The sequence below is a fragment of the Saccharomyces mikatae genome, assembly GCF_947241705.1.
Source record: "Saccharomyces mikatae IFO 1815 strain IFO1815 genome assembly, chromosome: 5".
In the NCBI taxonomy this organism is placed as follows: Eukaryota; Fungi; Ascomycota; class Saccharomycetes; order Saccharomycetales; family Saccharomycetaceae; genus Saccharomyces; species Saccharomyces mikatae.
This window is the reverse complement of record NC_079260.1, coordinates 473,167-497,552: the sequence shown is the minus strand read 5'-3', so window position 1 is coordinate 497,552 and position 24,386 is coordinate 473,167. Positions and strand designations below refer to the sequence as shown.

At 39.5% G+C, this 24,386-nt stretch overlaps 14 protein-coding genes and 2 non-coding genes across 16 annotated transcripts; 8 read left to right on the top strand and 8 right to left on the bottom strand.

Moving 5' to 3' along the window:
• Positions 1–259: 259 nt before the first annotated feature.
• On the bottom strand, positions 260–706 carry SPI1 (Spi1p; the record flags this gene model as incomplete). The annotated part of the gene is made up of 1 exon (XM_056222000.1): positions 260–706. One exon carries the CDS (start codon positions 704–706, stop codon positions 260–262), a length of 447 nt encoding a protein of 148 aa, XP_056081735.1.
• Positions 707–1,630: 924 nt separating this feature from the next.
• Positions 1,631–2,893, top strand: PEA2 (Pea2p; the record flags this gene model as incomplete). Its single annotated transcript, XM_056221999.1, has 1 exon — positions 1,631–2,893. The coding sequence occupies one exon, from the start codon at positions 1,631–1,633 to the stop codon at positions 2,891–2,893; it is 1,263 nt and encodes a 420-aa protein (XP_056081734.1).
• A 176-nt stretch (positions 2,894–3,069) lies between these two features.
• SPT15 (TATA-binding protein) lies at positions 3,070–3,792 on the bottom strand (the record flags this gene model as incomplete). Its single annotated transcript, XM_056221998.1, has 1 exon — positions 3,070–3,792. One exon carries the CDS (start codon positions 3,790–3,792, stop codon positions 3,070–3,072), a length of 723 nt encoding a protein of 240 aa, XP_056081733.1.
• A 459-nt stretch (positions 3,793–4,251) lies between these two features.
• Positions 4,252–6,123, top strand: SCC4 (cohesin-loading factor complex subunit SCC4; the record flags this gene model as incomplete). Its single annotated transcript, XM_056221996.1, has 1 exon — positions 4,252–6,123. One exon carries the CDS (start codon positions 4,252–4,254, stop codon positions 6,121–6,123), a length of 1,872 nt encoding a protein of 623 aa, XP_056081732.1.
• A 108-nt stretch (positions 6,124–6,231) lies between these two features.
• LSM5 (RNA-binding protein LSM5) lies at positions 6,232–6,513 on the bottom strand (the record flags this gene model as incomplete). Its single annotated transcript, XM_056221995.1, has 1 exon — positions 6,232–6,513. The coding sequence occupies one exon, from the start codon at positions 6,511–6,513 to the stop codon at positions 6,232–6,234; it is 282 nt and encodes a 93-aa protein (XP_056081731.1).
• Positions 6,514–7,345: 832 nt separating this feature from the next.
• FTR1 (high-affinity iron permease FTR1) lies at positions 7,346–8,560 on the top strand (the record flags this gene model as incomplete). The annotated part of the gene is made up of 1 exon (XM_056221994.1): positions 7,346–8,560. One exon carries the CDS (start codon positions 7,346–7,348, stop codon positions 8,558–8,560), a length of 1,215 nt encoding a protein of 404 aa, XP_056081730.1.
• Positions 8,561–8,894: 334 nt separating this feature from the next.
• On the top strand, positions 8,895–11,312 carry UBP5 (putative ubiquitin-specific protease UBP5; the record flags this gene model as incomplete). The annotated part of the gene is made up of 1 exon (XM_056221993.1): positions 8,895–11,312. One exon carries the CDS (start codon positions 8,895–8,897, stop codon positions 11,310–11,312), a length of 2,418 nt encoding a protein of 805 aa, XP_056081729.1.
• Positions 11,313–11,532: 220 nt separating this feature from the next.
• DDI1 (Ddi1p) lies at positions 11,533–12,819 on the bottom strand (the record flags this gene model as incomplete). Its single annotated transcript, XM_056221992.1, has 1 exon — positions 11,533–12,819. One exon carries the CDS (start codon positions 12,817–12,819, stop codon positions 11,533–11,535), a length of 1,287 nt encoding a protein of 428 aa, XP_056081728.1.
• A 276-nt stretch (positions 12,820–13,095) lies between these two features.
• On the top strand, positions 13,096–13,986 carry MAG1 (DNA-3-methyladenine glycosylase II; the record flags this gene model as incomplete). Its single annotated transcript, XM_056221991.1, has 1 exon — positions 13,096–13,986. The coding sequence occupies one exon, from the start codon at positions 13,096–13,098 to the stop codon at positions 13,984–13,986; it is 891 nt and encodes a 296-aa protein (XP_056081727.1).
• Positions 13,987–14,205: 219 nt separating this feature from the next.
• Positions 14,206–15,666, bottom strand: COX15 (Cox15p; the record flags this gene model as incomplete). Its single annotated transcript, XM_056221990.1, has 1 exon — positions 14,206–15,666. The coding sequence occupies one exon, from the start codon at positions 15,664–15,666 to the stop codon at positions 14,206–14,208; it is 1,461 nt and encodes a 486-aa protein (XP_056081726.1).
• Positions 15,667–15,890: 224 nt separating this feature from the next.
• Positions 15,891–17,561, bottom strand: EMP65 (Emp65p; the record flags this gene model as incomplete). The annotated part of the gene is made up of 1 exon (XM_056221989.1): positions 15,891–17,561. One exon carries the CDS (start codon positions 17,559–17,561, stop codon positions 15,891–15,893), a length of 1,671 nt encoding a protein of 556 aa, XP_056081725.1.
• Positions 17,562–17,884: 323 nt separating this feature from the next.
• On the top strand, positions 17,885–18,565 carry RTR1 (RNA polymerase II subunit B1 CTD phosphatase RTR1; the record flags this gene model as incomplete). The annotated part of the gene is made up of 1 exon (XM_056221988.1): positions 17,885–18,565. The coding sequence occupies one exon, from the start codon at positions 17,885–17,887 to the stop codon at positions 18,563–18,565; it is 681 nt and encodes a 226-aa protein (XP_056081724.1).
• A 731-nt stretch (positions 18,566–19,296) lies between these two features.
• Smki_5.trna16I lies at positions 19,297–19,370 on the top strand. Its single transcript has one exon. It is a non-coding gene; the product is annotated as a tRNA-Ile (tRNA).
• Positions 19,371–21,130: 1,760 nt separating this feature from the next.
• SMKI05G2190 (uncharacterized protein) lies at positions 21,131–21,574 on the top strand (the record flags this gene model as incomplete). Its single annotated transcript, XM_056221987.1, has 1 exon — positions 21,131–21,574. One exon carries the CDS (start codon positions 21,131–21,133, stop codon positions 21,572–21,574), a length of 444 nt encoding a protein of 147 aa, XP_056081723.1.
• Positions 21,575–21,957: 383 nt separating this feature from the next.
• GDI1 (Gdi1p) lies at positions 21,958–23,313 on the bottom strand (the record flags this gene model as incomplete). Its single annotated transcript, XM_056221985.1, has 1 exon — positions 21,958–23,313. The coding sequence occupies one exon, from the start codon at positions 23,311–23,313 to the stop codon at positions 21,958–21,960; it is 1,356 nt and encodes a 451-aa protein (XP_056081722.1).
• An 825-nt stretch (positions 23,314–24,138) lies between these two features.
• Positions 24,139–24,212, bottom strand: Smki_5.trna15V. Its single transcript has one exon. It is a non-coding gene; the product is annotated as a tRNA-Val (tRNA).
• Between the last annotated feature and the right edge of the window lie 174 nt (positions 24,213–24,386).

Below are 24,386 nucleotides of genomic sequence, written 5' to 3'. Positions count from 1 at the left end.
TCTTTCGTTTTTAGGGCCTAAACTTCCATGGCGCAGACATGTTAAGTAAACTAATGCAGGTATCTATTGAAAAACGAAAGGAGCAAAATGAAGGCAAAATGAAGAATTCAGTCACATAAATGATTGTGCTACAGAATGAATATATATCTCTTTTAAATAGACAGTATAAAGAAGAACTAAAAAGAATACATAGAGAAATACAATATCAAAAAAAAATGTGTCCCTTCCCAGAATATGGCTTAGTTCAAAGCTATTTCGATTAAAGTAGCATCATTACAGCACCAATTAAGCCCAGAGCACCTGGAATTGTCTTTGCGTTAGCCACGTTGACATTTGTCTCTACATCATGTGTAGAAGAAGATGAAGTTTCAGATACAGGCTTCTCGATAGTACAAGGACAGTTGGTTACCGTCAGGATTGTTGGAGCAGTGACAGTGTAGGTTGCATTATTCGTTACGAAAGTTGTCGGTTCTGGGCAGTAAGTGGTGAATTTACTGACAACTTCGTACTGAGTTGTAGTAGCAGTGGAATTGTAGAAGACTGGTACAGTAGATGATGGAAGTGGTGCATGTGTCGAGGTATCATTACCAGAAACAATAGCATCACTGGATGGAACCGCAATCACAGGTGAGCTAGAATTGGATACCAATCCAAGAACTGTAGGGGCTATAAACAATGGTAATAGGAAATTTGCATTAGAAAACATTATTAGTAATTGAGACTGATGTCTGAAATGGTAGATTGTTATTTTCAGAGGAGAACAAGGCTAGGAGGTAGTATTAAAAAAGAAGAAGAGTCTAGCAAAACAATTCGATCTTTTTATATAGATATAGTTACGCTTTCTTCACTCAAAGGGGATGGAAAAGCCCTCATTTGTGCGTCTGACGCCTTCGAGAACTTTTATTCTTTATCCAGTATAGTTCTTCCGAAAGAGGCTATAACAATAGATCTTCTATTGGGCCTAGGGGTGAGGGGAAGGAACGTCATCGCCGAATAAGGAGATCAATTAACCAGATTAGGTAACTGGGTTCCGAGCCTTGTCATTAGTTACTCGCGGGATTTGGGTTCGAAACCCGATAGGGGCTCCCATCACGGTATGGCTTCACCTCAACATACTCACTCTCCTTCAGCAACTAAGTATCAAGGGTTACAACAAGCACTAAATGCGAAGATGGGTATTTTTTGCATGCAAAACTTCTCCTTTGGCCTCTTTATTCAAATGAATCTTCCCCCTCAAGACGTAAGAATAGAACATAAACAAAGGTACGCGTTATAGTACAAGTTCTATTGAGGTGGGGATCGCAAATCGTTGACCCCGGGTTTTAAGATGGTTCTTTACGCACATTTCTTGCAATGTGTCTCGCATTATCCAAGCGCTTCCTTCTCTTATCGATATATCAGATGCTATGTATGTATTGAGAGAGGTATCAAAACTTTTCATTGGGATCGCCTCCATTGTACTCTTTTTCTTGGTCCCGTCGCGCTCGCGTCAATAAACATACACGATAAGTATGCGTTTCATAATGATGAGGATATTGTACAAGTAGCCTCATTTCAACAAGGCTTAAAAGATACAAGACTTTAGTCAGTGTGCTCCGGAAGTAATAATAACAACAGCAGACCTAGTTTTATGCAGAAATTCGATTTAGAACTCTCAAGAAGAGCAAACCCATTGCTTTTTAGTCCGGAAAGATACGAAGAGTATCCATTGAAATACGATGAATTGAAACAGTACCTCCTTTCACAGAACCCCTCCCATCCTCATCATAACAATAGACCATACACCTCTATTGATTACTTTGACTATCTTCTGTATAGAAATAAAAACGACGACTCAGAAATAGATCTTGATAGAAAGCTGGTGTCTGAGTTTGCTTTATATTACGTTCAAAAAGAGCACTTGAACTCTGATGACTCGGACCCCACATTTAATGAGTTGTTAAGGCTGCAACCATGTTCCACAGAATGGTATGAAATGATGCTTAAAATTTTGCAGTCACTCAATACTACCGGGATAAACCAGCTTACAAAAGAGAATAATAACCATTTCCTGCATACTAAAAGGGTCAGGTCTTCCACTACTTTGGGTGGCACGGACAAACTTAACAGCAGTAGTAATCATAATGGCCATGCTAATGACGATAAAAACGAAGTACTCCAAGAACTGACCTCTTTCTTGATGTCAAACTCCATTCAAAAAGGCATCGATATCAAACCTATACCATTAGATGACCCTGTGAAGTTTTTGAAGAATGGCATAAATTCGATTTTGGACACCTGCGTAAACTTAGAGAAAACGACGTCATCAACACATACTTCGCTAAACGTTGCTGCAATTCAAGAGGAAGACTCTTGTAAAAAAGTAGAGGAATTAGAGACAGCGTTTAGTGATTTACAACTGGCCCACAACTTCTTAACTAAACAGTTTGAGAACGACCGTGCTGAATACGTGCAAGATATTGAGAAATTGACTCGGACGAACAGAGAATTGCAAGATAAATTACTTAACTATCACTCAAATTTGAGTAAAACTGAAAAAAAACTGCATGACTTAGAACAAACAAATAAAGAACTTGAAAAAGTGAGCAACAAATTAAATTCTAATAAACATAATATTAGTATATCGTCACCTGTGAGCTCCCCGGTCACTTGGGGTCCGAGTTCACCTTCTTCCGTAGGAAGCCCCACAAGCGGTTCTGGGTCACGATCACTTTCCATAATGACAAGCGAATTTAAAAAAGTTCTTACAAGTACCCAAAGAAAATATGAAAAAGAGTTGTCAGATGAGCGTGAACATAGGTGCAGACTAGAAAGGGAATTAGCACTGTTGAAAAGTGGAGGTGCAAAAAGTCCGATGGTACTCAGTGGAGACGGCCCATCAGATATGTTATGAGAAAAGCGTCCGATGCGCATAAACATCTCATTACAAAACATAGATAAATAAATATAGAGTAAAAATAATACACTATAAAAAAAATGTTAGATATTACAACTACGTATTCTTTTCTACTTTTTTATTTTGAGAACCACTAGTGATTGAGAAATGGAGCAAATAAAAGACCCTTTTCCTTACATTTTTCTAAATTCACTTAGCACAGGGTATATAGCTTCAAAAGCTTGGTAAATCTCCTCCCTCTGCTTCGCACCAGTAAGAACAATCTTACCTGAAACGAAAATTAACAATACAATCTTTGGTTTCACCATTCTATAAATCAAACCAGGGAATAGTTCCGGCTCATAGGAGGAGAAAGTCCCATGACTGAATGCTAAACCTTCTAGACGAATAGGAAATTTAACATCACACGAACCAACAATATTTTGTATTTTGAAATCTGTGAATTTAGCAGCAAACCCGATCTTTTGAATAATTCTTGCATACTTTCTACTGGCTAGTTTTGAGTCATCTTCACTTTTGGCACCAGTAACGACCATTTTCCCGGATGCAAAAATCAAAGCTGTAGTCTTTGGCTCTCTAATACGCATGATGACAGCAGCAAAACGCTTGGGGTTATATTCCGCATTACGGGCATGTAATGCAACTGTTTTTAAATCCAACCGACAACCTAAAGTCACAGTGGCCACAATATTTTGCAGTGTTGGAACAATACCAGATGTTGCAGATGTGTCCTTTTCGGATTCTGGAGCCGCTCTTTTTATGTCTTCTTCACTTTGGAAAGTAGTTGCTGGTTTTGCACCATCTGGATTTTGGTTTTCCCATACTTGTCTCGTATTTGGATCAAACACTATTTTGTTTGCCTCTTTAAACTCCTTCAAACGTTCCTCATCGGCCATAATTACAAAGTTTCTTTTTATAAACCTGTTTTTGTTGGACCAGAAGAAAAAATGCAGTCTTTTACCTCCTTGCTTTTTCTGCAGAGTAATTTAACTAATAGTGGTTTTTTTTCTTATATGTTATCTTCCCCTGATTTATAGTCCAAAAAACAGTCACTACTGCAGTTTCCACGTCGGTTGTTTGCTTGTTACCATTAAAAGCGCTCTTTAAGACAAAAAGTCATTAGTAATCCTTTGAAATGCTTTGTTCTCTATTTCTGTAGATCTTCAATTTTTCTTTCCACAACACTCGCGTAAGAGACTTGAAATAAAGTAACTATTCACGGTCCCACAATTAAATACACGAAGAGATGAGTTAGATCCATGAACAATAGCAACCTCCTAAACCAACACGCTACCGTTCAAAAGAGAGTTAGAATTGTTTGAAGTTTAATCATTCTGCAAGGACTTACAGATTTAATGGATCATTTTGGCGAGAAACTTAGTATTTCACAAGTATACAACCTAGCACACGAATTTCGAGACCATGCCTATTCATATGCGAATAAAATCGGATCTGAAGAAGAGTTGAAACAGTACTATTCCCTGATAAATATGGCTATTCGGATGTTTCAGCTACTAAAGAGGGAATGTACGCTTTCAGTGATGGAGGATAGTAAGATTACGTTCGAGATGGTGGAGTTACTCATACAAGAGACGTACAATTTTGACTTAGCAGAGCTTTACATTTCCAGTTTGAAAGAACGACTGCAAACTCACCAGAACAGCATAGATTTGGTAGAAGAAGTCATGCATTGCGAATTTCTGTTATTGCACGATTTGCCGCTGATGAGAGATAGCAAGTTCCACTACAAGATTGCACTAAGGAACTGTAACGAACTAGTGCAGTACCTGGCAAGTTTACAGGATGAAATTTACCGGAATTGGGCATCTGTATTCAAGTACGTCGGTGTGACGCTTTGCATCAAGCTGAAGCAATGCCGTCGGGTGAAGACAGGTTTTCGTGGGTTACTCTCGCAGTGCCCGGAGAAGTCACAATGGAAGTGGTTTCTGAACTTGTGCTACGTGAACTATTTACTGAACGAGAGGTTTCCGATACCTGAAGAGGCTCTACAAGATTTGAAGAGCACGGAGCTGGACACGGTGGGGCCCGAGCTATATGCGTGGAAGTTGGCGTTAGAGATGGTTATCCAGCTTTACAAAGACAAGAACATTACGGAACATCTGAACGAATTCAAACGGTTTTTTGACACGAACAAGCAATCTTTAGTCAGTGATGAAGGTAAGGGATGTTTGATTAGACTTATGCCACGCATAACGTTGAGAGTAGATCTGCCTATGATTTTTCACTATAAGGAATTGAAGAATATATTGCTGCTACTGCAGAGTGTGAGCTACATCGTGAACTGCTATGACGAAAAGGGCAATTTCTCGAGGAAGTTTTTGCCCAAAGTGTATTCCACCACCCAGAAGCTGATAAAGAACATTGCGGCCAATGGTGTTTCGATGAATGAGCTGGACTCGCGAATTCAGACATACAAGAGCATTCTTGATTTTTGCGAGTTTTACAAGGTGTGGGAAGAAATATTATTAAGGGGAACCATAGCGACAACAGAGTCATCAAAACTAGGTCCCTCTCCGGCTTATGTGAAACTGCTGCGAGCAATGGAGGTTCAATTTCAAGGTGAAGGGGCCGTGGAGGAGTACACGCGGCTTGCACAATCCAGCGGCACATCCAGCGAGGTAAAGATGATATCGCTACTGAATTGCTACACAGTCCAGGCAGCAAGAGTGAGCCGGTGTTCTGGGGATGAGCGGAACGAGCTCGTGGAGCAGTGCAACAAAGTCTGGCAGCAAGTGGAAAAGTTGCTGCAGGAAACAGACCTGCAGTTCAACCCCATATGGGAGTGCACGGTGACTATCCTATGGCTTTTCAGCCATTTTGAGCCGTTTACTTGGAACCCGCTGCCATGTAGCGATAAGGAGCGCGCCGACTACATGTCGAAGCTTCGCCAATTCTACTCCAGCAACAAGTTTGCTGGAGAAGGAGGTGCTGGGGACGGCCGCTTCAAGTTGAAGAAAGCTCTACTGTTACAAGTACTAGTAAACTACCTCGGGGGCCGCATGCTGGAACACGACTTGGGGGAAATCCATGCGATCTCAGGAAAGTGTTTCGACATATGCCGCCAGCAGGGCGGCATGGGCAAGATCCAATACGTGGTCGGAATATGGCATTTAATGAACTGCACGGTGGGGATGCGGGGAAAGGATGTCGCTCTTACAAAAGCGAAGCTGGAGGCGCTGGTTAAGCAAATAACCAGTGTCAAATAACAAACCAAGAAAAAAAACTTTCTACATAATCGCCTTTATCTAATTTATACTTACTTATTGTTATTTTTTTTTACATGCACTATACAAATTCGCGTTGTATTTACCTTTTTACAACGCCTGCGTAGGGGTCTTTTTGCCGCCTGGGACAAGGATGGCGATATTGTTGCCGCTCAAAAGCATTCTACCATGGTGTTGCATAACTTTCTCATTCCTGCTCTCGTCCTCGGGATCGATAAGCCACTCAACAGCGTCCTCCAGTATGACATTGACGAAGTCGTCGAAGCCGACCAACGTGCCCTCAAACTCGCGGTTTGATTGCAGCACAATCAGCACTCTCTGGTTGATTGTTTTGTCTATGACCTCTAAAGGCAAAATCTCCGGTAGACTCATTCTGCGCGCTGCTGTTTCTATGCTGTGCTTGTACTGACCATTCATCCGCCAAGAGAGCCTTCCTTCTTTCGCCCTTCTTGTTCTTTTTTTTTGCCTCAATGAGAAAACAAACAACGGGCTACCCGGACGTCCAATTACACCTACACATCCGGGTAATGAAAAAGAGCGTCCGGATTAGGGTGCAAAAAAAAATGTACTGAGAAATAGAACCAACAATAAGAGAATCGCTATATCTCTCCTTCTCTTCCGGTTATCTCTGGCCAAGCAGAGCCAGAAACTGCAGGTAAGCCAAGCGCTCTCGAAATTTCTTCTCTTTTGCCTTTCTTTCTCACTTCCCAGTAGCTGCCACCTCTTGAGACATCAAACAAACCCGTAGAGTATAGGGACCGAACCCGGCGGTGACAGACACCCTCCGCCAATCAACAAGAACACATCGGGGATTCTTACCAGGCCAGGGTGCAGAAACACTACGATTACAGTGCGCGAATACTGCTGCTGCACTAAACGAGCCAGTGCGGTCGGTCCGCTGCTGACTGCCGACTCACGGACAGACCGCTATTTCCCCCCCGTCCGTGCAAGCCGTGCCGAGCACTTTCGCAGCGTGTAAGTAAGTAGGTGCGCATTTCAGTTCTCTTGGACAGATAGATTGGACTAATGCACCCGATTTCTACTTTAATGTTGCAAGGACCGGTGACAGCGATGGACTATGGCGATTCAGATTGAGCCGTTAATTATATAAAATGCTCAAAGTGAGCAAAAAAATACATAGCGGGACAGTTTGTGTCTTGGCAGTAGTTTTTCCCGCTAGCTCATCACGCATATACATTCCGCCATGCCTAACAAAGTGTTTAACGTGGCCGTTTTCTTTGTTGTGTTCAGAGAGTGTTTGGAAGCCGTGATTGTTATCTCCGTGCTGTTATCGTTTTTGAAGCAGGCCATCGGGGAACATGACCAGGTGCTGTACAAGAAATTGAGGATTCAGGTCTGGGTCGGGGTCTTACTCGGGTTCATCATTTGTTTGGCGATCGGTGCAGGTTTCATCGGTGCGTACTATTCGCTGCAGAAGGATATTTTCGGAAGCGCCGAGGATCTGTGGGAAGGTATCTTCTGTATGATTGCGACGATAATGATCTCGATGATGGGAATTCCTATGTTAAGAATGAATAAGATGCAGAGTAAGTGGAGAGTGAAGATTGCGCGGTCGCTGGTGGAGATTCCTCACCGCAAGAGAGACTATTTTAAGATCGGCTTCTTGAGTAGAAGATATGCTATGTTTATTTTACCCTTTATTACTGTCTTGAGAGAAGGTTTGGAAGCTGTTGTGTTTGTTGCCGGTGCTGGTATTACTACGCAGGGATCGCACGCCTCGGCATACCCTTTGCCCGTGGTGGTTGGTTTGATCTGTGGTGGTCTTGTCGGGTACCTGTTGTACTACGGTGCTTCCAGATCCTCGCTGCAGATTTTCTTGATTCTGTCCACCTCGATCTTGTACCTGATCTCCGCCGGACTTTTCTCTCGTGGTGCGTGGTACTTTGAAAATTACAGATTCAACCTTGCCAGTGGTGGTGATGCTTCCGAGGGTGGTGACGGTAATGGGTCTTACAACATCAGAAAGGCTGTCTACCATGTCAACTGTTGCAACCCGGAACTGGACAATGGGTGGGATATCTTCAATGCTTTGCTCGGATGGCAAAACACCGGGTACTTGTCATCCATGCTGTGTTACAACATCTACTGGTTGGTTCTTATCATTGTTCTAAGTTTGATGATTTTTGAAGAAAGACGTGGTCACTTGCCCTTCACCAAGAATTTGCAATTGAAGCACTTGAACCCTGGATACTGGATCAAGAACAAGAAAAAGCAAGAGTTGACCGAAGAACAAAAGAGACAACTATTTGTCAAGATGGAGAATATCAACTTCAATGAGGACGGTGAAATCAATGTACAAGAGAACTACGAACTGCCTGAGCAGACCACCAGTCATTCTTCATCCCAAAATGTCGTTGAGGACAAGGTGGCCCATCACGTTAAAATCGAATCTCTTTAATTGAAGGTTAGCATAGGGTGGAAGTTTCCCATTCTGTTTCTCTTTGTCAATGTACTATATACACATATTGTATAGTAATTTCTAATATCGTTTATGATCTTGAATTTCGGCTGTGGGGTAGCGTAAGACGAAAGCAGCGAAGAAATGAGGAAGGAAGGTATCTTAATTTAACTGATATACCGAACATATATTGAACTTCCTTTTTTTTTTTTTTTTTTTTCTTGCGCCTCACCTCAACACATCGAATAAATACCTTCTATATTTAGTTGTCACTCTTCAGCGTATGTAATATCCCCTTCCTTCTTGTCCCTCAACACTAACAGGTGCAAGCGCAATGGGCTCAGAACAAGCCTTTAGTGAGGTCGGTGAATCGGCCAGGGATCGGTTCGGCAGGCTGAAGCGTTTGGTGCAGAAGTTCCTTGAAGATGATGACGTGCCACAAGAGTCCTTGCCTCTGCTCAATGAATGCACCGAAATATGGTCTAGTTATGAAGACGTGTGTCATCAAATATCGATGCAAGCGCCCAGGGAAGATGCTAACCATTTGTCTAAAGCATTCCTCCGATTAAATGAAACTGCTTTCATTTATTACATGATAGTGTTTACACTCTTGAAGGATACTCTTCCAAAACTAAAGGGGTTTTCGAACAATAAGGAAAAAAACATCGAGAACTTGTACAGGGAAAAAACCCAACTTTTACAGAACGATCTCCATATTGAGCGGATTCGAAACTATATCGAAAACTACCCTAAATTGCTGCATTTGCACACTATAGATGCCGGCAAATTGAGTTCAATGTTGCACTTCCATGGCGACACCCTCTTGCTCATCGATGTGCGCCCCAGATCTGATTTCACCAAGGCACATATCAAATGCAAAAACATCATATGCATCGAGCCTGTTTCATTCAAGGACTCTTTTACGGATCGACAGCTTGAAAATGTCTCTTTGATCACTTCATCACAGTCAGACATCGATCTCTTCTCAAATAGAAACATGTTCAAGTATATTGTGCTGTATACTGACGCCCAACTGCATGGGGATTTTTGGCAAAGGCAAACTCGTACCCTTGCTAAGATTCTGTCCCAACAATCTATTCTCAATCCGCTAAATGGGACGAAAGTTCTTATATTGGAAACGGGGTTTTCAAACTGGGTTAAATTAGGTGGTACGTATCAAACACCTATTACAGAAACGGCACAACTCACATTTTCGTCTTCGACGCCAACCTTGAGTGAATCGCACATACCTGTACGGCTATTTAATCAGGAATCTATCCCTCGACCTAAGGAAAAGAATATTCCATTGGTGTCGATGAACACTCAACCTTTACAAGCGACTGTTCAGAGGCCTCAGGTGCCCTTATACTATCCAGAAGTTCCCATTATACCGCAGTCAAGGCCCTCCCAAAACTCTCCCGTCTTACAGAATGCTAACCCGTATTCATTAAATGCCCTTCCAAAACTCAATTCTCCATCGTTCATCAAAAATAAAGTCAACATCATAGGCAAACCATCTCAAGATATTCGGGGTACTCAGATCAACGTCTATTCACCTTCAGTATCCAACATATGTCCGCCGCGCATCCCGCCTTTACCGCAGCAGAATTCGTCTTCATCGAGACAGACCATACTGAACAATTCTCAAGTGATTGATCTAGATTTTATCGTAGGGCTGGAGAACACGGGTAATTGTTGCTATATGAATTGTATACTTCAATGTTTGGTGGGGACACATGATTTAGTCCGGATGTTTTTGGATAACACGTATTTGAATTTTATTAATTTCGATAGTTCAAAAGGTTCCAAGGGATTATTAGCTAAAAACTTTGCTACTTTGGTACGTAATATGCACAGAAACAGTGCTTTTATGCCTGTCAACTCAAGAACAACTCCAGTTCAGACCATTCAGTTCAAAAAAATATGTGGTCACATTAACTCCATTTACAGTGATTCGATGCAGCAGGACTGTCAAGAATTTTGTCAGTTCTTACTTGATGGACTGCATGAGGATTTGAACCAAAATGGTGGCAAAGAACATCTCAAACAGTTGACCGAAGAGGAAGAGCAAAAGAGGGAGAAAATGACCATACGTAAAGCTAGTGCTCTTGAATGGGAAAGATTTTTACTCACTGATTTCAGCGCAATAATCGATCTATTTCAAGGACAGTACGCATCAAGGTTACAATGCCAAGCCTGTGACCGTACTTCAACAACGTATCAAACATTCTCTGTTCTTTCCGTTCCTGTTCCACGAATTACAACTTGTAACATATTGGATTGCTTTCGGGAATTCACCAAATGTGAAAAGCTAGGTATTGATGAACTGTGGTCGTGTCCTCGATGCTTGAAAAAGCAACCCTCCACTAAGCAACTCAAGATTACTAGATTGCCCAAGAAACTGATAATTAATTTAAAAAGGTTTGACAATCAAATGAATAAAAATAATGTGTTTGTTCAATATCCTTATTTCTTGGATCTTACACCGTACTGGGCAAGAGATTTTAATCATGAAGCTATAGTTAACGAGGACATTCCCACCAGAGGCCAAATACCACCATTCAGATACAGATTGTATGGGGTTGCATGTCATTCGGGAAGTTTGTATGGTGGTCATTATACTTCCTACGTTTATAAGGGACCCAAAAAGGGCTGGTACTTTTTCGATGACTCAATTTATCGTCCTATAAGGTTTAATGATGAATTCATCACACCTAATGCATACGTTTTATTTTATGAAAGAATTTTCTGAACAATTTTTTCGGTTTGAGACATATGAATGTTGCACAAGATACAGATATAATTTGCATCCTCTACATTTAACAGAAGTATAATTATGTAAAATAAAAAATGAGAAAAACAATCAACGGAAACCATGAGTTTATGCATTGTTCTTTTTGTATAATCACTTATTTGTCTATTTACTTAATGCTCTAAAATCGTGTACTGCTGATTACAATATCGGTGGTTGGTCACTGAAAAAGAAGCGATGCCGCAAACTCTGCATTTCCACCAGTTTGCTTTAGAGCCTTAACAACAGTATCCCGAGGAAATCCCAAGTCCATAAGCTGCTTGATTGTTTGTTCCGGGAACGTTCCCGCCGCCGTAGTTGTAACACCAGATGTTCTTCCCTCACTAGGTGCCTGACTCTTACCTGTTCTTGGAGCAACCGCCGGAACAGCTCCAGGCTGTGGCATTAAACTTGAACTAGTTTTGGTGGGTAAAAGCGGCTTATTGGACGGAGTTGCGACTGATTTTGGTGCTGGTAACTCTTCTTGAAGACTTTTTGGAATTTCCCCTTCACTCAAAAACTTCGTTTCCACTTCGGCTATTCTAAGAATGTTTTCTTTCAAGTCCACACAAGCCAAATGCCTTTTTAACATGTCTAATCCAATTAAAACATCTATGTCAGTATCTAAGACAGTGAAGCTACATGGAATATATTGCGTTTCTATTTTGACTTGGGCTTGATGAATTCTTCCAATAATTTTGCCAGTTCCAACACCACGAGCTTCTCCAATAAACCTCTTGTCAATCATCCTCGATAAACCAGTTTTCTTTGCTAATCTAGTAGACATAATTGTTGTCTGGGCGCCAGTATCCACAAATGCTTTGACGGGGTAGTTATTTATTTCAATATTAATATAAAGCATAGGGACTTGAGTAAACATTTCAGGAGTATATTCGATGGCATTACGCAATTGCTCATCGATTGCTTGTTGGTCTAAAAGCTCGGCAATTCTCTCTCTGTTATCAGGATCATCAGGGTTGGACATTAGTCTATTGTACTCATCTTGAGGAATGCCAAATGGATTCATAGCGACGTTGTAGCCGCCATAACGTCTTTGTAAAATGAGTGGACCTAATCGTTCCTTAAACAACTGTGCATCGTTTACTAAATCACTAAGCGCAGGAATTTGCACAATGAGCTGTGATCTAAGCATTTGATTATTCAATAGCTCTTGTCTAAACTGCTCTATGAACGCTTCATCGGATAAAGTGGCAGTATCTGTCTGATTGGAATCAGAGATCTTGCCTCTAATCAATAGTAAGTCGTCAGTTTTGAGTCCCAATTCGTTCAGAGATTGACTTTTGTTCGGATCCAGAATATCCATATTAAAGTATAAGTCGTGCTTTGTCCTGTCAAAACCACAATCAGCTTGCAGTAACGCTATCAGGTCGGTCAAGGCCATATCTTCACTGACTTCAATTGGGCCGTAAATTTCGCCAGTAAGTTCGTTTGAAATAGTTAAATCCATCTTTAACTATATTATGTACTATTATTTGCTGTCTATAGTTTCCTCTCCTATATTTATTAGTCTTTTTTATCCCACGTCTTTTATGCCATCATCTTAGTATACTATCCTCTTTTCGGTGGCAATGAATTACCAGAGCGGGGTAGTGCCAGGAATCCTTACATAAGATATACCACATTCCTAAAATCAATAAGTGTGAGCCACGCACCTAGATATGATTCAAAGAAGTAGCACTTACCCATCAAATTTTATCTACATGTCAAAGGGAGGTCGCTTTCAATGAAACTAAAAAGAGATTACGATGAGGTGACAAAAGTAGAAGGCGTCAAGGAGATAATGAAGGATCTAGGATCTCGGTTCGAAAAGGTTGCACTCCCTGAGGAATATAGCTTCAAACATGAAGAAAAGTTTAATGTGGCTTGCCAACATATTTTGGAGAAAGATCCATCCCTTTTACCTCTGCTGAAAAATTACGAATTTTCGTTATATCTAAAGGGGACCCAAGTCCCTGATACACTTGATGGTTATTTTGTCAGACTTGCAAGTACTATTTTGTCTCAGCAGATCAGTGGTATAGCAGCAAAAAGTATCAAGGCAAGAGTTGAGAGTCTCTATGGAGGTACATTTCCTGAGTACAAAGTGCTTTTTGAAGACTTCAAAGACCCAGTAAAAAGTGCAAAGATCGCAAAATGTGGGTTGAGTAAAAGAAAAATGGTATATCTGGAATCTCTTGCTACCTATTTTACTGAAAGAAATGAGGATGTCAAGAGACTTTTCAGTCAAGAAGATAATGACGATGAAATAATCAACAGCTTGGTTACCAATGTGAAGGGAATAGGACCATGGAGTGCGAAAATGTTCTTGATTTCTGGACTAAAACGAATGGATGTATTTGCACCTGAAGATTTGGGTATTGCTAGGGGTTTTTCAAAGTATCTTTCAGATAAACCAGAACTGGAAAAAGAATTAATGCGGGAAAGGGGAGTAATAAAAAAGAGCAAGATAAAACATAAGAAATACAACTGGAAGATATATGATGATGATGTGATGGAGAAATGCTCTCAATTATTTGCTCCTTATAGGTCTGTGTTTATGTTCATACTTTGGAGACTTTCAAGCACGGATACGGAAGCCATGATTAAGGTGGAGAGGGATTTTGTGAAGTCTTGACTTTAGATATCATGTGTTACTGACATTTATATAATTAAAAGAAAATTAATAAATACACTCTATTTTCTATGTGATGATCATTAAAAATACATATTTACAGTGTCATGGAGGAATACCAACATAGAATAAAAATAGCACCACGCATTTGATTCAACTGTGGAAGCGGTGGAGTGGAAAAGGAAATAAGCTATCAAACCTCATAATGAAAACCGTGTGCGATTACAATGGTTTGGAGGCAAATTTAGAGGCTTCGCTTAAAATTTTTCCGCTAGTTACTTTACTTGTATGTGGCAGAGTAATGATCATGTTTCTCATTGGGGCTCTTGGTTTGCGTAATTGGGAGGCAAAAACTAAAGAACTTGTTAGTAACGCCAAAGCACCAGCTTGATGGATAGATGCTAATGATATTGGGACCAGATACAATATAGTTAAAATACCAAGAGTGGCTTGTAAAGTTACGACACCCATCATAACATGCAAAGATGTCATTGCGTTCTTTGGAATGATAGCCTTCTTTTTGATAGCGTACATATGTGCAGCTAAAACTGATGTAAAAGCAACATACGCACATGTTCTATGAACCAACTGAACTGTGACAGGGTTCTCTAGTAAATTTCTCCACCATAAATCTTTCTTGTCCTCCCTTCTAGAAAAATTTTCATCCATCAATTCACGAGAACTTGGGAACCAACTTTCACCCATTTTTGGCCAAGTATTGTAGATCCAGCCGGCATCTAGACCGGCAACCATACCCCCACTCATAGCAGTTAGGAAGGAAACCGCCAACAAGGCTAAAGAGATTTTTCTCATTGGTCCAATTGCAGAACTTTCCAACTTTTTAAAGAGGTTTATGGCTTGAACAGGGTTCTTCATCCATTTACATTCCCTCAATATCTCTAGACCAGTCCAAAGCATACCCATGTATAAGAAAAAAGCGGTACCCAAATGCGTAGTCAGCCTATATTGAGAAACGGTTGGCTTTGATTTTCTTGCATCCAGTTGTTCTTGATCGAGACCAGACTTCACCATCCACCACCCTACAAATCCTTGTAGACCCAATAAGCCTGCTAAACCAAACAACCTCTTATTGACATGGCCTGACGTTTTTTTGGACACGGCAAAGTATACTGCAGGCAATATGAAAACTACACCGATGGCACGACCCCACAGTCTATGGATCCATTCCATAAAAAAAATAAACTTAAATTCATCTAAATCAATGTGGGAATTCAATAATTTGAATTCTGGTGATTCTTTATACTTGATAAATTCTTCTTCCCATTCCTTTTGGTTCATTGGGGGTAGAGTACCGGTAACAGGCTTCCATTCAGTAATACTCAACCCAGATTCTGTTAGTCTAGTCAATCCACCCAGAACAACAATACCAAATACCAATCCAGAAGTACCGATTAACCAGTAAGCAACGTTCTTCGACGTTTTCAAACGTGACTCAATAGGGTTCGAGGCTGAAGCAACATGTGGTCTTAAAACGGGGGAAGAAAGCGAAAATGCACGGTTACTCATACATGTCTTAAAACTATGTGATGGAACCTTCCTAATTTGTTGACTAATAAAAGAAATGTTCCTTGAGGCTGTGACGCTTTGCCAAGTCAAACGGCTCGAGGTCCTTGTTAGTAGCTTGGCCGCCTGTCTGCCCACTTCTAAGTTTCTGAAAAGCATGACGTATGGTAGTTACAACTTCCGCGCACTATAAATATATAATAGTTTCTAAGCAACAATACGGTACTAATTAAACAATAGAAAAGAGATTTAATGTTTCCTAAGGCAACTAACTTATAAACTGCAAAAACAATAGCCTTTTAGTAATCAGGGTTTCTTTTTTTACTCCTTGCAATATACGAAATATCCGAAGGCCGTAAGCCACGATAATTGCGGATCTTAGCTTACCATATTCTCTTAGACACCATTTTATAGCGAGCAACATTCTCAAGCGATCGCGGGCTCTTGGCATCCTTCTGTCTTCTAATCTCATTTAAACTGGGGGGGATACATCGAGCAGCCAAAGGATTCTCTCTTTTCTGGGTAGGCGATGTTCGTTGGATTTCTATTTGATTCTCTTTATTGTAGTCACAATGTAATGTATTTCTTGTAGCGAAGTCAACCTTACCCATACCGCCTGAGAGTAGACCTGGTACGTATTCTTTTTCGGTCACAGCGGTGTTGAGAATTTGGTCTCTGGATCGTTGCTCTATATGCCTGCCCCACTTAATTAAAATAAGATCCAGTATGAATTTTGTCAGCAAGGCTAGAAAAAACACTGATGCCCCTATGAAGAAGATCCTGAATAATAATGGAAGGTAGGAAGATTCTGGGGATTTGAAAAGTGTTGGTCTAACCATGACAATGAAGAGAACAACAAACGCAGGTAAAGGCAATCCTAGTCTATCTTCTAATTTGTGCGTTCTGGTGGAATAATCTCTGTGTATTATATAATAGAACTTATCATATATCTGTGGGCGAATGCGATTAAATTTTGTGATATAGGCATGCTTGGCCCAATCCACTATTACTTCACTCCCTACTACGCTGACCATTGGCCCACAGAGAATATTGATGACGACTGACAGTGTAGAACGTGGACTCCAAAATTTAATATTTGTGTTCGATAGTGAGGATGTCCATGACTGGAGGTTTCTAAGACCAATTATTGACAATAATAGTGTCAACTTGAATCTCTCTACCACGTCTGCAATAGTAATTTGAAAGAATCCTTCTTTATCAAATTTTTTCAGTACGGATGATTTAATCTCTGCAAACTGCATAGATAGTAATAAAGTTAGCAAGGCATTAGAATAGGAGTTCACTGCTATATTCAGGGAAATTGCCTGGTAAACCAATACGTAACCGTGTATAGTCACATACATCAAGCTCATTGATACCAATAAGAACTTGTGCAGTAGTATCCGTTGAGAGTTCCTTCTAGAAAGCAAAACGATTAACAAACTTTGACCCAAGCTTGCCAACATTTTGTCCGCCATTTCCAGTACACTGAAAAGCATATACAGTTTCATAGCGCTTTGCCGTTTTATTCTATGATACAGCTTTGATGTGTCTAACTTGCTTAAGAGAATGGATGAAGTCATTATGATAAAAATCATACATCTTTCTTTATACTCCCTTGAAGTTATTATGTATCGAAAAGATATGATATGTTTGTGCCCAGACCTCTGCTGAAGGCGATAATGCTGGCGGTAACTCTTAAACTGCTTTACATATCCCTTTATCAGCCGTATCGGTAATACAGTAAAGTAATAAAGGAAACAATCTAGGCTGGCTAAAAGAGCAAATAGCATGAATTTTTCCAAGAACACCGGTATCCTTACCATGTTTAGCAATTGCTCCAATTCGTAATCATCTTCCTTTTCTTCTTCAGTATCTGTATCACACCTCCTATCTTGTTCATCATTGATGTTGTGCCTATCTATAGTTTTCCATAGGAAACACCATTTTCTGTCCAATTGTGAAATAATATGTATTGCTGATGGAGCACTATTTCTCCTCAGCAAACGTTTCTTTGTTATGTCCTTCCCTACAATGTTATCGTTGTGTTGCATGAGAAGGCTGATTCTCTAGAGTTATTGGCTAGGAATGAAAATGTGTTGATACTTGCAATATATATGTTTATTTACTGATAGTATCGTAACATCTCAAAGTAACCAATTTTCCTATTTCATCTCTTCCCGATATTTTTGCCCGAAATAGGAATGCTACAATACAAAACCAGCTGGCATCCAAAAGTGGACCATAGATAATGCAAAAGCGGAGAGGAAGTATTTTGAGAAGAAAGTGGAACAGTTTATTGACATTTCCAGTTTACAGTATATAGATTAATAGTCTCACTTTCAAAAAAAAGACCAGAATTAGTAATTACAGAAAAATGGCGACAATTGAAGATATAAAGGAAACGGCGTTAATCCCCTTCCAAAAGCATAGGCAGCTTTCTATGCATGAAGCAGAAGTTATAACATTAGAGATCATAGGTCTATTTTGTGATTCAGAATGTAAGGATGAAAAAACATTGAAGTATTTAGGCCGATTTCTCACACCGGATATGTATCAGGACCTAGTAGATGAGAGAAACTTGAACAAAAGATGCGGATATCCCCTTTGTGTAAAATCACCGGAAAGGATACGTGATCCTTTTTCAATGAATGACACTACTAAAAAGTTTCTATTAGAAAATAATCCATATGCATATTTATCACACTATTGCAGTAAGTTTCACTTTAGATGCTCTCAATTTTATCAAGTACAACTATCGGACGAAGCTTTATTTGCAAGAACAGGGGTTCATTTGTTTGAAGATCCTGAACAGGACAAGCATGATATAGATTTCAAAATAACCTTGTTTGAGGAGTTGTTAAGGGAAAAGGCATCGGAGGAAGATATCAAATCATTGATTTCCGGTCTCAAGAAATTAGGGTTGGATCCTGATAATGAGAGTACAGATAAAAATGATACTGAGTTGGAAGACGATCTATCGAAGTGGTTAGCGCAGATCAAAATTGTTGAGAATAATAATCCAAGCATCTTGGGTGATTTTACGAAAGAAGATTGAACGGCGAAATTTTAATTCACCCACTTAAAACGCCTAATGGGCGTTTCATTTGGTATACACCAAGGTTATTCATCATCATTAGTCCCGTCCTTTGATCATTTTTTTTTTCACGGCAATGAGTTACTTGAAGTGCATCCCAAAGCTAAAAAAAGAGTACTGTTACTTTTATGTGTCAGAATGTGGTTTGCAACCAATCATCCATTATTTAGCGCTTTATAACTCTATTATAGACCCTTGTACGCTATTTGGCGATTAACTGCATTTTTCACAGAAGTCTGCTAATGCCTCATTTAGCTATGTAACTGGTAGAATAAGACCGACTACCGTCTATAAACTAGTATTTACGTTACTAGTATATTATCATATAAAGGAGTTGGATGAGATAAATTTAGAAACAGCCACCGAAGTTAGTGGAAGCTGAAACGCAAGGATTGATAATGTAATAGGATAAATGAATAACAACATATAAAACGATGATAATAATGTTTATAGAATTGTGTAGAATTGCAGATTCCCTTTTATGGATTCCTAAATCCCTCAGGAGAACTTCTAGTATATCTACATACCTAATATTATTGCCTTATAAAAAATGGAATCCCAACAATTACATCAAACTCCACCACTATCTCAGAGGTATCCCATCTTAAGATACAACATCTTCAACAGATTTTATGGGCGTGTGGTTTAGTGGCAGGTATTTCATTTTGATTTTCAATCTTTCATAAATACCTGGTCTCTTGGCCCAGTTGGTTAAGGCACCGTGCTAATAACGCGGGGATCAGCGGTTCGATCCCGCTAGAGACCATCTTTTTTGGTGGTGTAAGTACTATAACTATGCCATGCTTGTCCTACAAGGAACACCATTAGGATCCTCTTTTTCAGAACAACGTGCGGATCGCCCTGCATAAAAATTTTATATTCGCGGATATTGGCTTTAATTGTAGCCATGCACGACAAGAATTCCCGTGAGAACGTGTTTATAATTGTAGTTATGTTGTGGTATCATTTAGGAAAGAAAAGTTGTTCTTCTTCTACTGCATAAGACGGTATAAAAAAGAGATACCCATGCGCTACGATGAACGCGGTTAGTAATCAGTGCTGCACTCATCCATAGAACCGTTATAATGGTTCCCTTTGTAGTTCTGGAAATTTTACAAATTTACGCCAAAATTTTTTGGCCCTTTGGTTAAGTCAAGATTCTCTTCATAGTGGCTATGTTTAATGAAGTTTCCAACCAATTGGACTCCAGTATGTTCCATTCTATAATGAGCATCATGCAAGGTTCTGTATCTTGGATTTTGCTCAGATCTGTAGGAATAGGTGCGTTTTATTGCATTGTTTTTTGAGTCATTGAAAAGACAGTCAATCAAATCTGTTGATAATTAGTAGTTTAGTAAGTTGTAATAATTAAGAATTGTTGATAATTAGTAGTTTAGTAAGTTGTAATAATTAAGAATAGTCGTTCCTTCTTAATCTATATAAGAGAGGTATATAAAACACACGCTGATTGGGTGTATTAAACCAAAAGGTTCAGACATAAATCAGAGTGTTGATGATAAGAATTTAGTGTTAACTCATCTTCTTATATACTAAGTTCTGGACAATTAATAGATCTTTATCTTATTAGTGCAGGAAATTCTATAATTAGAATTTCCCTACTCCAAGTAAATTGGTATCACCATAAGAATGTTAGTATTAATTTACTCAACATCATTAGTATCATGTTAAAGAATGTTCGTCATCAACTACAACAATTTATATGAATAAATGTATAGTGGTAATCACTTATTCCAACATCATCATTAAAACATTTCAAAATACTATCTCCAAACGTGTCCTCTGAACATGTCTCAGAGGGTAAAAAAATGGTTTGGAATACACACTCACACCAGAAGGTATGACCACAATGTGAGAGTAAATCCTGATGGTACCGCCAATTTAAACCACCGAAGCGATAAATTTGCACGATTATCCCACTAATATGTGCTATCCCGGCCGCCTCCATCACGGGTCACCTTTGCTGATGCTGGATAAAACTCCCCTAACAGCGGTGAAGGTGGAGCCCCTAAGGGACCCAGAACTACATTGCCGCACCAGACAGAGAGACGGATTCCTCACGCCTCCTGCCAATGGGCTGCCCGCAAAGATCGATTTATTTAAGCCGGGACACTTTAGATAGGACTCCCCCGCCTCCGGGCAGACAGCTCTGCCCAGGACAAACCAACGACGGGGGAAAGACGGTTGCCACAACAGGGCACGGCGCGAAATAGAAATTCTACTCCTTGCCCAAAGGGCGTGCAATCCGTGTCCGGCCGTGAGGAAGGATTTGTTCCTCGGCCAAAATTCTCAACGTATCCCATTCCACCAGAAAGCCATTACAGCCTAGCAACTGTGGTCCTAGTGTTTTGTTTTGTTCATTACTTTTGCTTTGATTTTTGTTAAGCTAAGGATATCGAGCGCCCTCAGAGTTTAGAAGAAAAAGGCTCGGTGTGATGAGATGGGGTCCAATGCAACCTAGGCATTATTATGAACTGTTCTAAAAGAATCGAACGTGACTTCAACAAAATGGGTGAGCCATCAAAAAGGACTGAAAATGACATCATCAGGTTATCACAAGCTATGGATTCCCTGGCTAAGTTAATTATTTCAAAGCGAAAAGATGGTTCTCAGTTACAAGTAGAGTATAACCGTAAGTTGAAAGAACTAGAGAATTTCATTAATTTGTTACTTGGTTTAAATGAAAACACTGGGAGCAATGTGATGAATACCAGTGTTCTTGACGTAATACTACGGAATGGCATAGATATCTTGGAAAAAGATGACCAAAAATATGCCCTGATACCGATTATACCTAAAACAGAAGTGGATGCAATAAATAACGCTCAGGTTGCAACCAGCAAAAGAAGTGGTAAAAAGAAAAAGAACAAGATTAAGTGTTCATTTTGCCATCAGGTTGGTCACACAAGAGCCCGTTGTGATGTGAGATTGACTGTGCTGCCAAAAGAATGATGAGAGAGCCTTTGAAATAGTAAAATAAAATGTACCTTACTAACGTGTTAAAACCACAGTGTACATACTAATCTCATCAGTACTATTTTTCCATAGAATGTAGTATATAATAAGAGGGGGAAAAAAGAAAATACACAATAAAAAAAGGAGAGAGAATCAGTAATGAAGCTGCCAGTTATACGTACATAACAAAAAAAAATGAGAAATGAGGAGGGAATAAAAACAGTCTTTTCCCTCATTTATATAGTTGTTGTTGTTTTTTGTAGTTATTCTTTTATTATTCTAATCTGTTTCATTTATTGGTAATAGCAACTCGCTTATACAGGTACAGTAAAAAGACAAGTTTGCCCTTGGTTGTTTCATTCGTCGTGAAGGCTATGAGTTCATTGCTTTTCTTGCTCCTGTCTTTGCTTCAAAACTAGTGGATGGCCTGTTACCCTAAAGTAGATATCTTTAACGTCATCAGTCATAGATTCGAAATGGGAGGATGCATCGTATGATCTGGATAAGTAGACGCTATCCTTAGAACCGTCTTCTCTTGGTTCAAACAATTCAGCAATGCCCATGAATTTTTCCTCGATTGGCCCTAGAAGCTTGAAAGCAGGTTCCAATTCTATATGTGGTTTATCAGTTTCGATGATTGTGGAAATAATAGCTAAGTAATGGCCCTTGGAGCAAACGTTATGTGCGTCCGAAACGATCGCAACGTATATATCGCTTTTCCTACCTAGCTGACTTTGTGGGATGATAATTTGTAAGGAATCTGCATTACTGGTGTTTGGAACTGGGTGGTTTAAAATACAGATGGCTCTGATGACTCTTTGGCCGGTAGATTTACATTTTTCAGGGAAGTAGGTTGGATCAGCAATAACCAATGGGGCCTTGAAAGTTCCCAGTTTAGTCTTGACCCCTTCAAATTTTCCTGTATCTTTCTTGTACAATACTTCATCAATTGGGGTGTCCAGCATATAAGTACCACCATAAATAGCCGACAAACGAGCAAATCCTTGTGGAAGTTCGCCCAACCCATACATAGGATATAGATAAGGTGATTTACCGTAACGAGCAACACTTTGGCAATACAACAAGATCCTCTCAAACGATGGTCTAGCGGGCTGCTGCAAATAGTCATCATTGGTCCATAAAGCCATTGCATGACCAATAAATTCCTTGGTGGAATTACCTAAACCAAATTTATAATAAACTTCATCCATGGTATTCTTGTCCAAGTCTAGACCTTGATGAGAGGATAAGTCATCTTCTTTGTAAGAACTAATCCATTCTAGGAATTTTTTCATTCTACGTTTTTCAAAAATACCCATTAATGGTGAAGAAATGGCTTCTATTTCATTTGCTGGTACTTTGTAAATTTTTCCTTGTTTGAACACGTAGGAACCAGAAACTTGTTTGAAATCAACATATCTAGTCACATCAGTATGTATTAAGATATTTGTGAGTTCACCATTGGCCATCAGAAATTTAGGAATCAAATCGACATTCCAGTCTCTATCTTTCCCAAACTTAGATTCCCGCTCCTCTTTACTGATAGGATTCTGTTTGAATTTTTCATACAATTGAGATAAGGTCACAGAAGCAGCTTCACCACCATAATGATCTTGCTTGTCAATATGTAATACTTTTTTTCCATCTACAGAGAGTAAACCAGATAAGATGCACTCAGTAATACCGGTACCTAAAACAATCACGTCGTACTCTGTGTCTATAGTTTCCGGATCCATTGTGTTATGCTATATAAGTCGCTATTCACTTAGAGATATGATAGGAACGGTAGTAAAAGGAAAATACTAATGTAGTTCTGCTCAGAAAAATATCCTGTACTCAAAAGAGATAATATCAAAATTTGATGGGAGAGACGTATCAAGAATGAAACAAAATCTCTTACTAGATTAGTCGGAATAAATCAGCTGACATGTTGAAATTACAGTTACAAACAATCCCTCGCTGAAGTTTCCCACGGCCAAAATTGGAGGCCGCCAGGAGAGGGGAAAAACTGCCAATGTAAAGATAAACGATTCATACAGCGGGTAACATCTGTATGATAACACCTTCAAGCCTTTACGACCTCATATAACATATCACCTGACAATATCTGTTAATTTATAAAGAGTTTTACAATGGTTTGGTGGGAAAGGTAATAAGTTGGATATAAATTATGGACTCCAGAGTGCGAGATATTTGCATTATTGTACATTTATTGTACATTTATTGTTTTTGATCGGCATACCCTGAGGCATTTTTTAAGTTTAGGAACATATACTTGATACTGCTTCAGGATATTGTAGGAAAAGTAAATAATGAAGAAACGAATAATAAAGAAAAATGTTGGTAAAGAAACATAAAATGGCGCTGCTCTACTAAAAACGTTCCAGCGTTCAGCCATGTAAAATTTGAATAGTTTATTAAAATTATCGCTAGTTATCCTTTTGTATATTCTAATCACTGAGGGACACTCAAGCACATTCTAACTGTTACCAGATTCATTTCATTAAGTCAAATCTTGAAGTGTAATATTTGGTGGTATTTTCAAGATAAACATAAAAAATTGATTTCGCCCAGGATCGAACTGGGGACGTTCTGCGTGTTAAGCAGATGCCATAACCGACTAGACCACGAAACCTAACTTCATTGCAAGTTCGTGTGTCTTAAAATGAGATACCTCAGTATGACAATACATCACTCTAAACGTTCATAAAACACATATGAAACAGACTTATAACGAAACGAACAGATTGAGCAACATAAGGTAAAACTCTGCCTTCCTGAGCTGAACTAATCAAATGCATAAGTACCT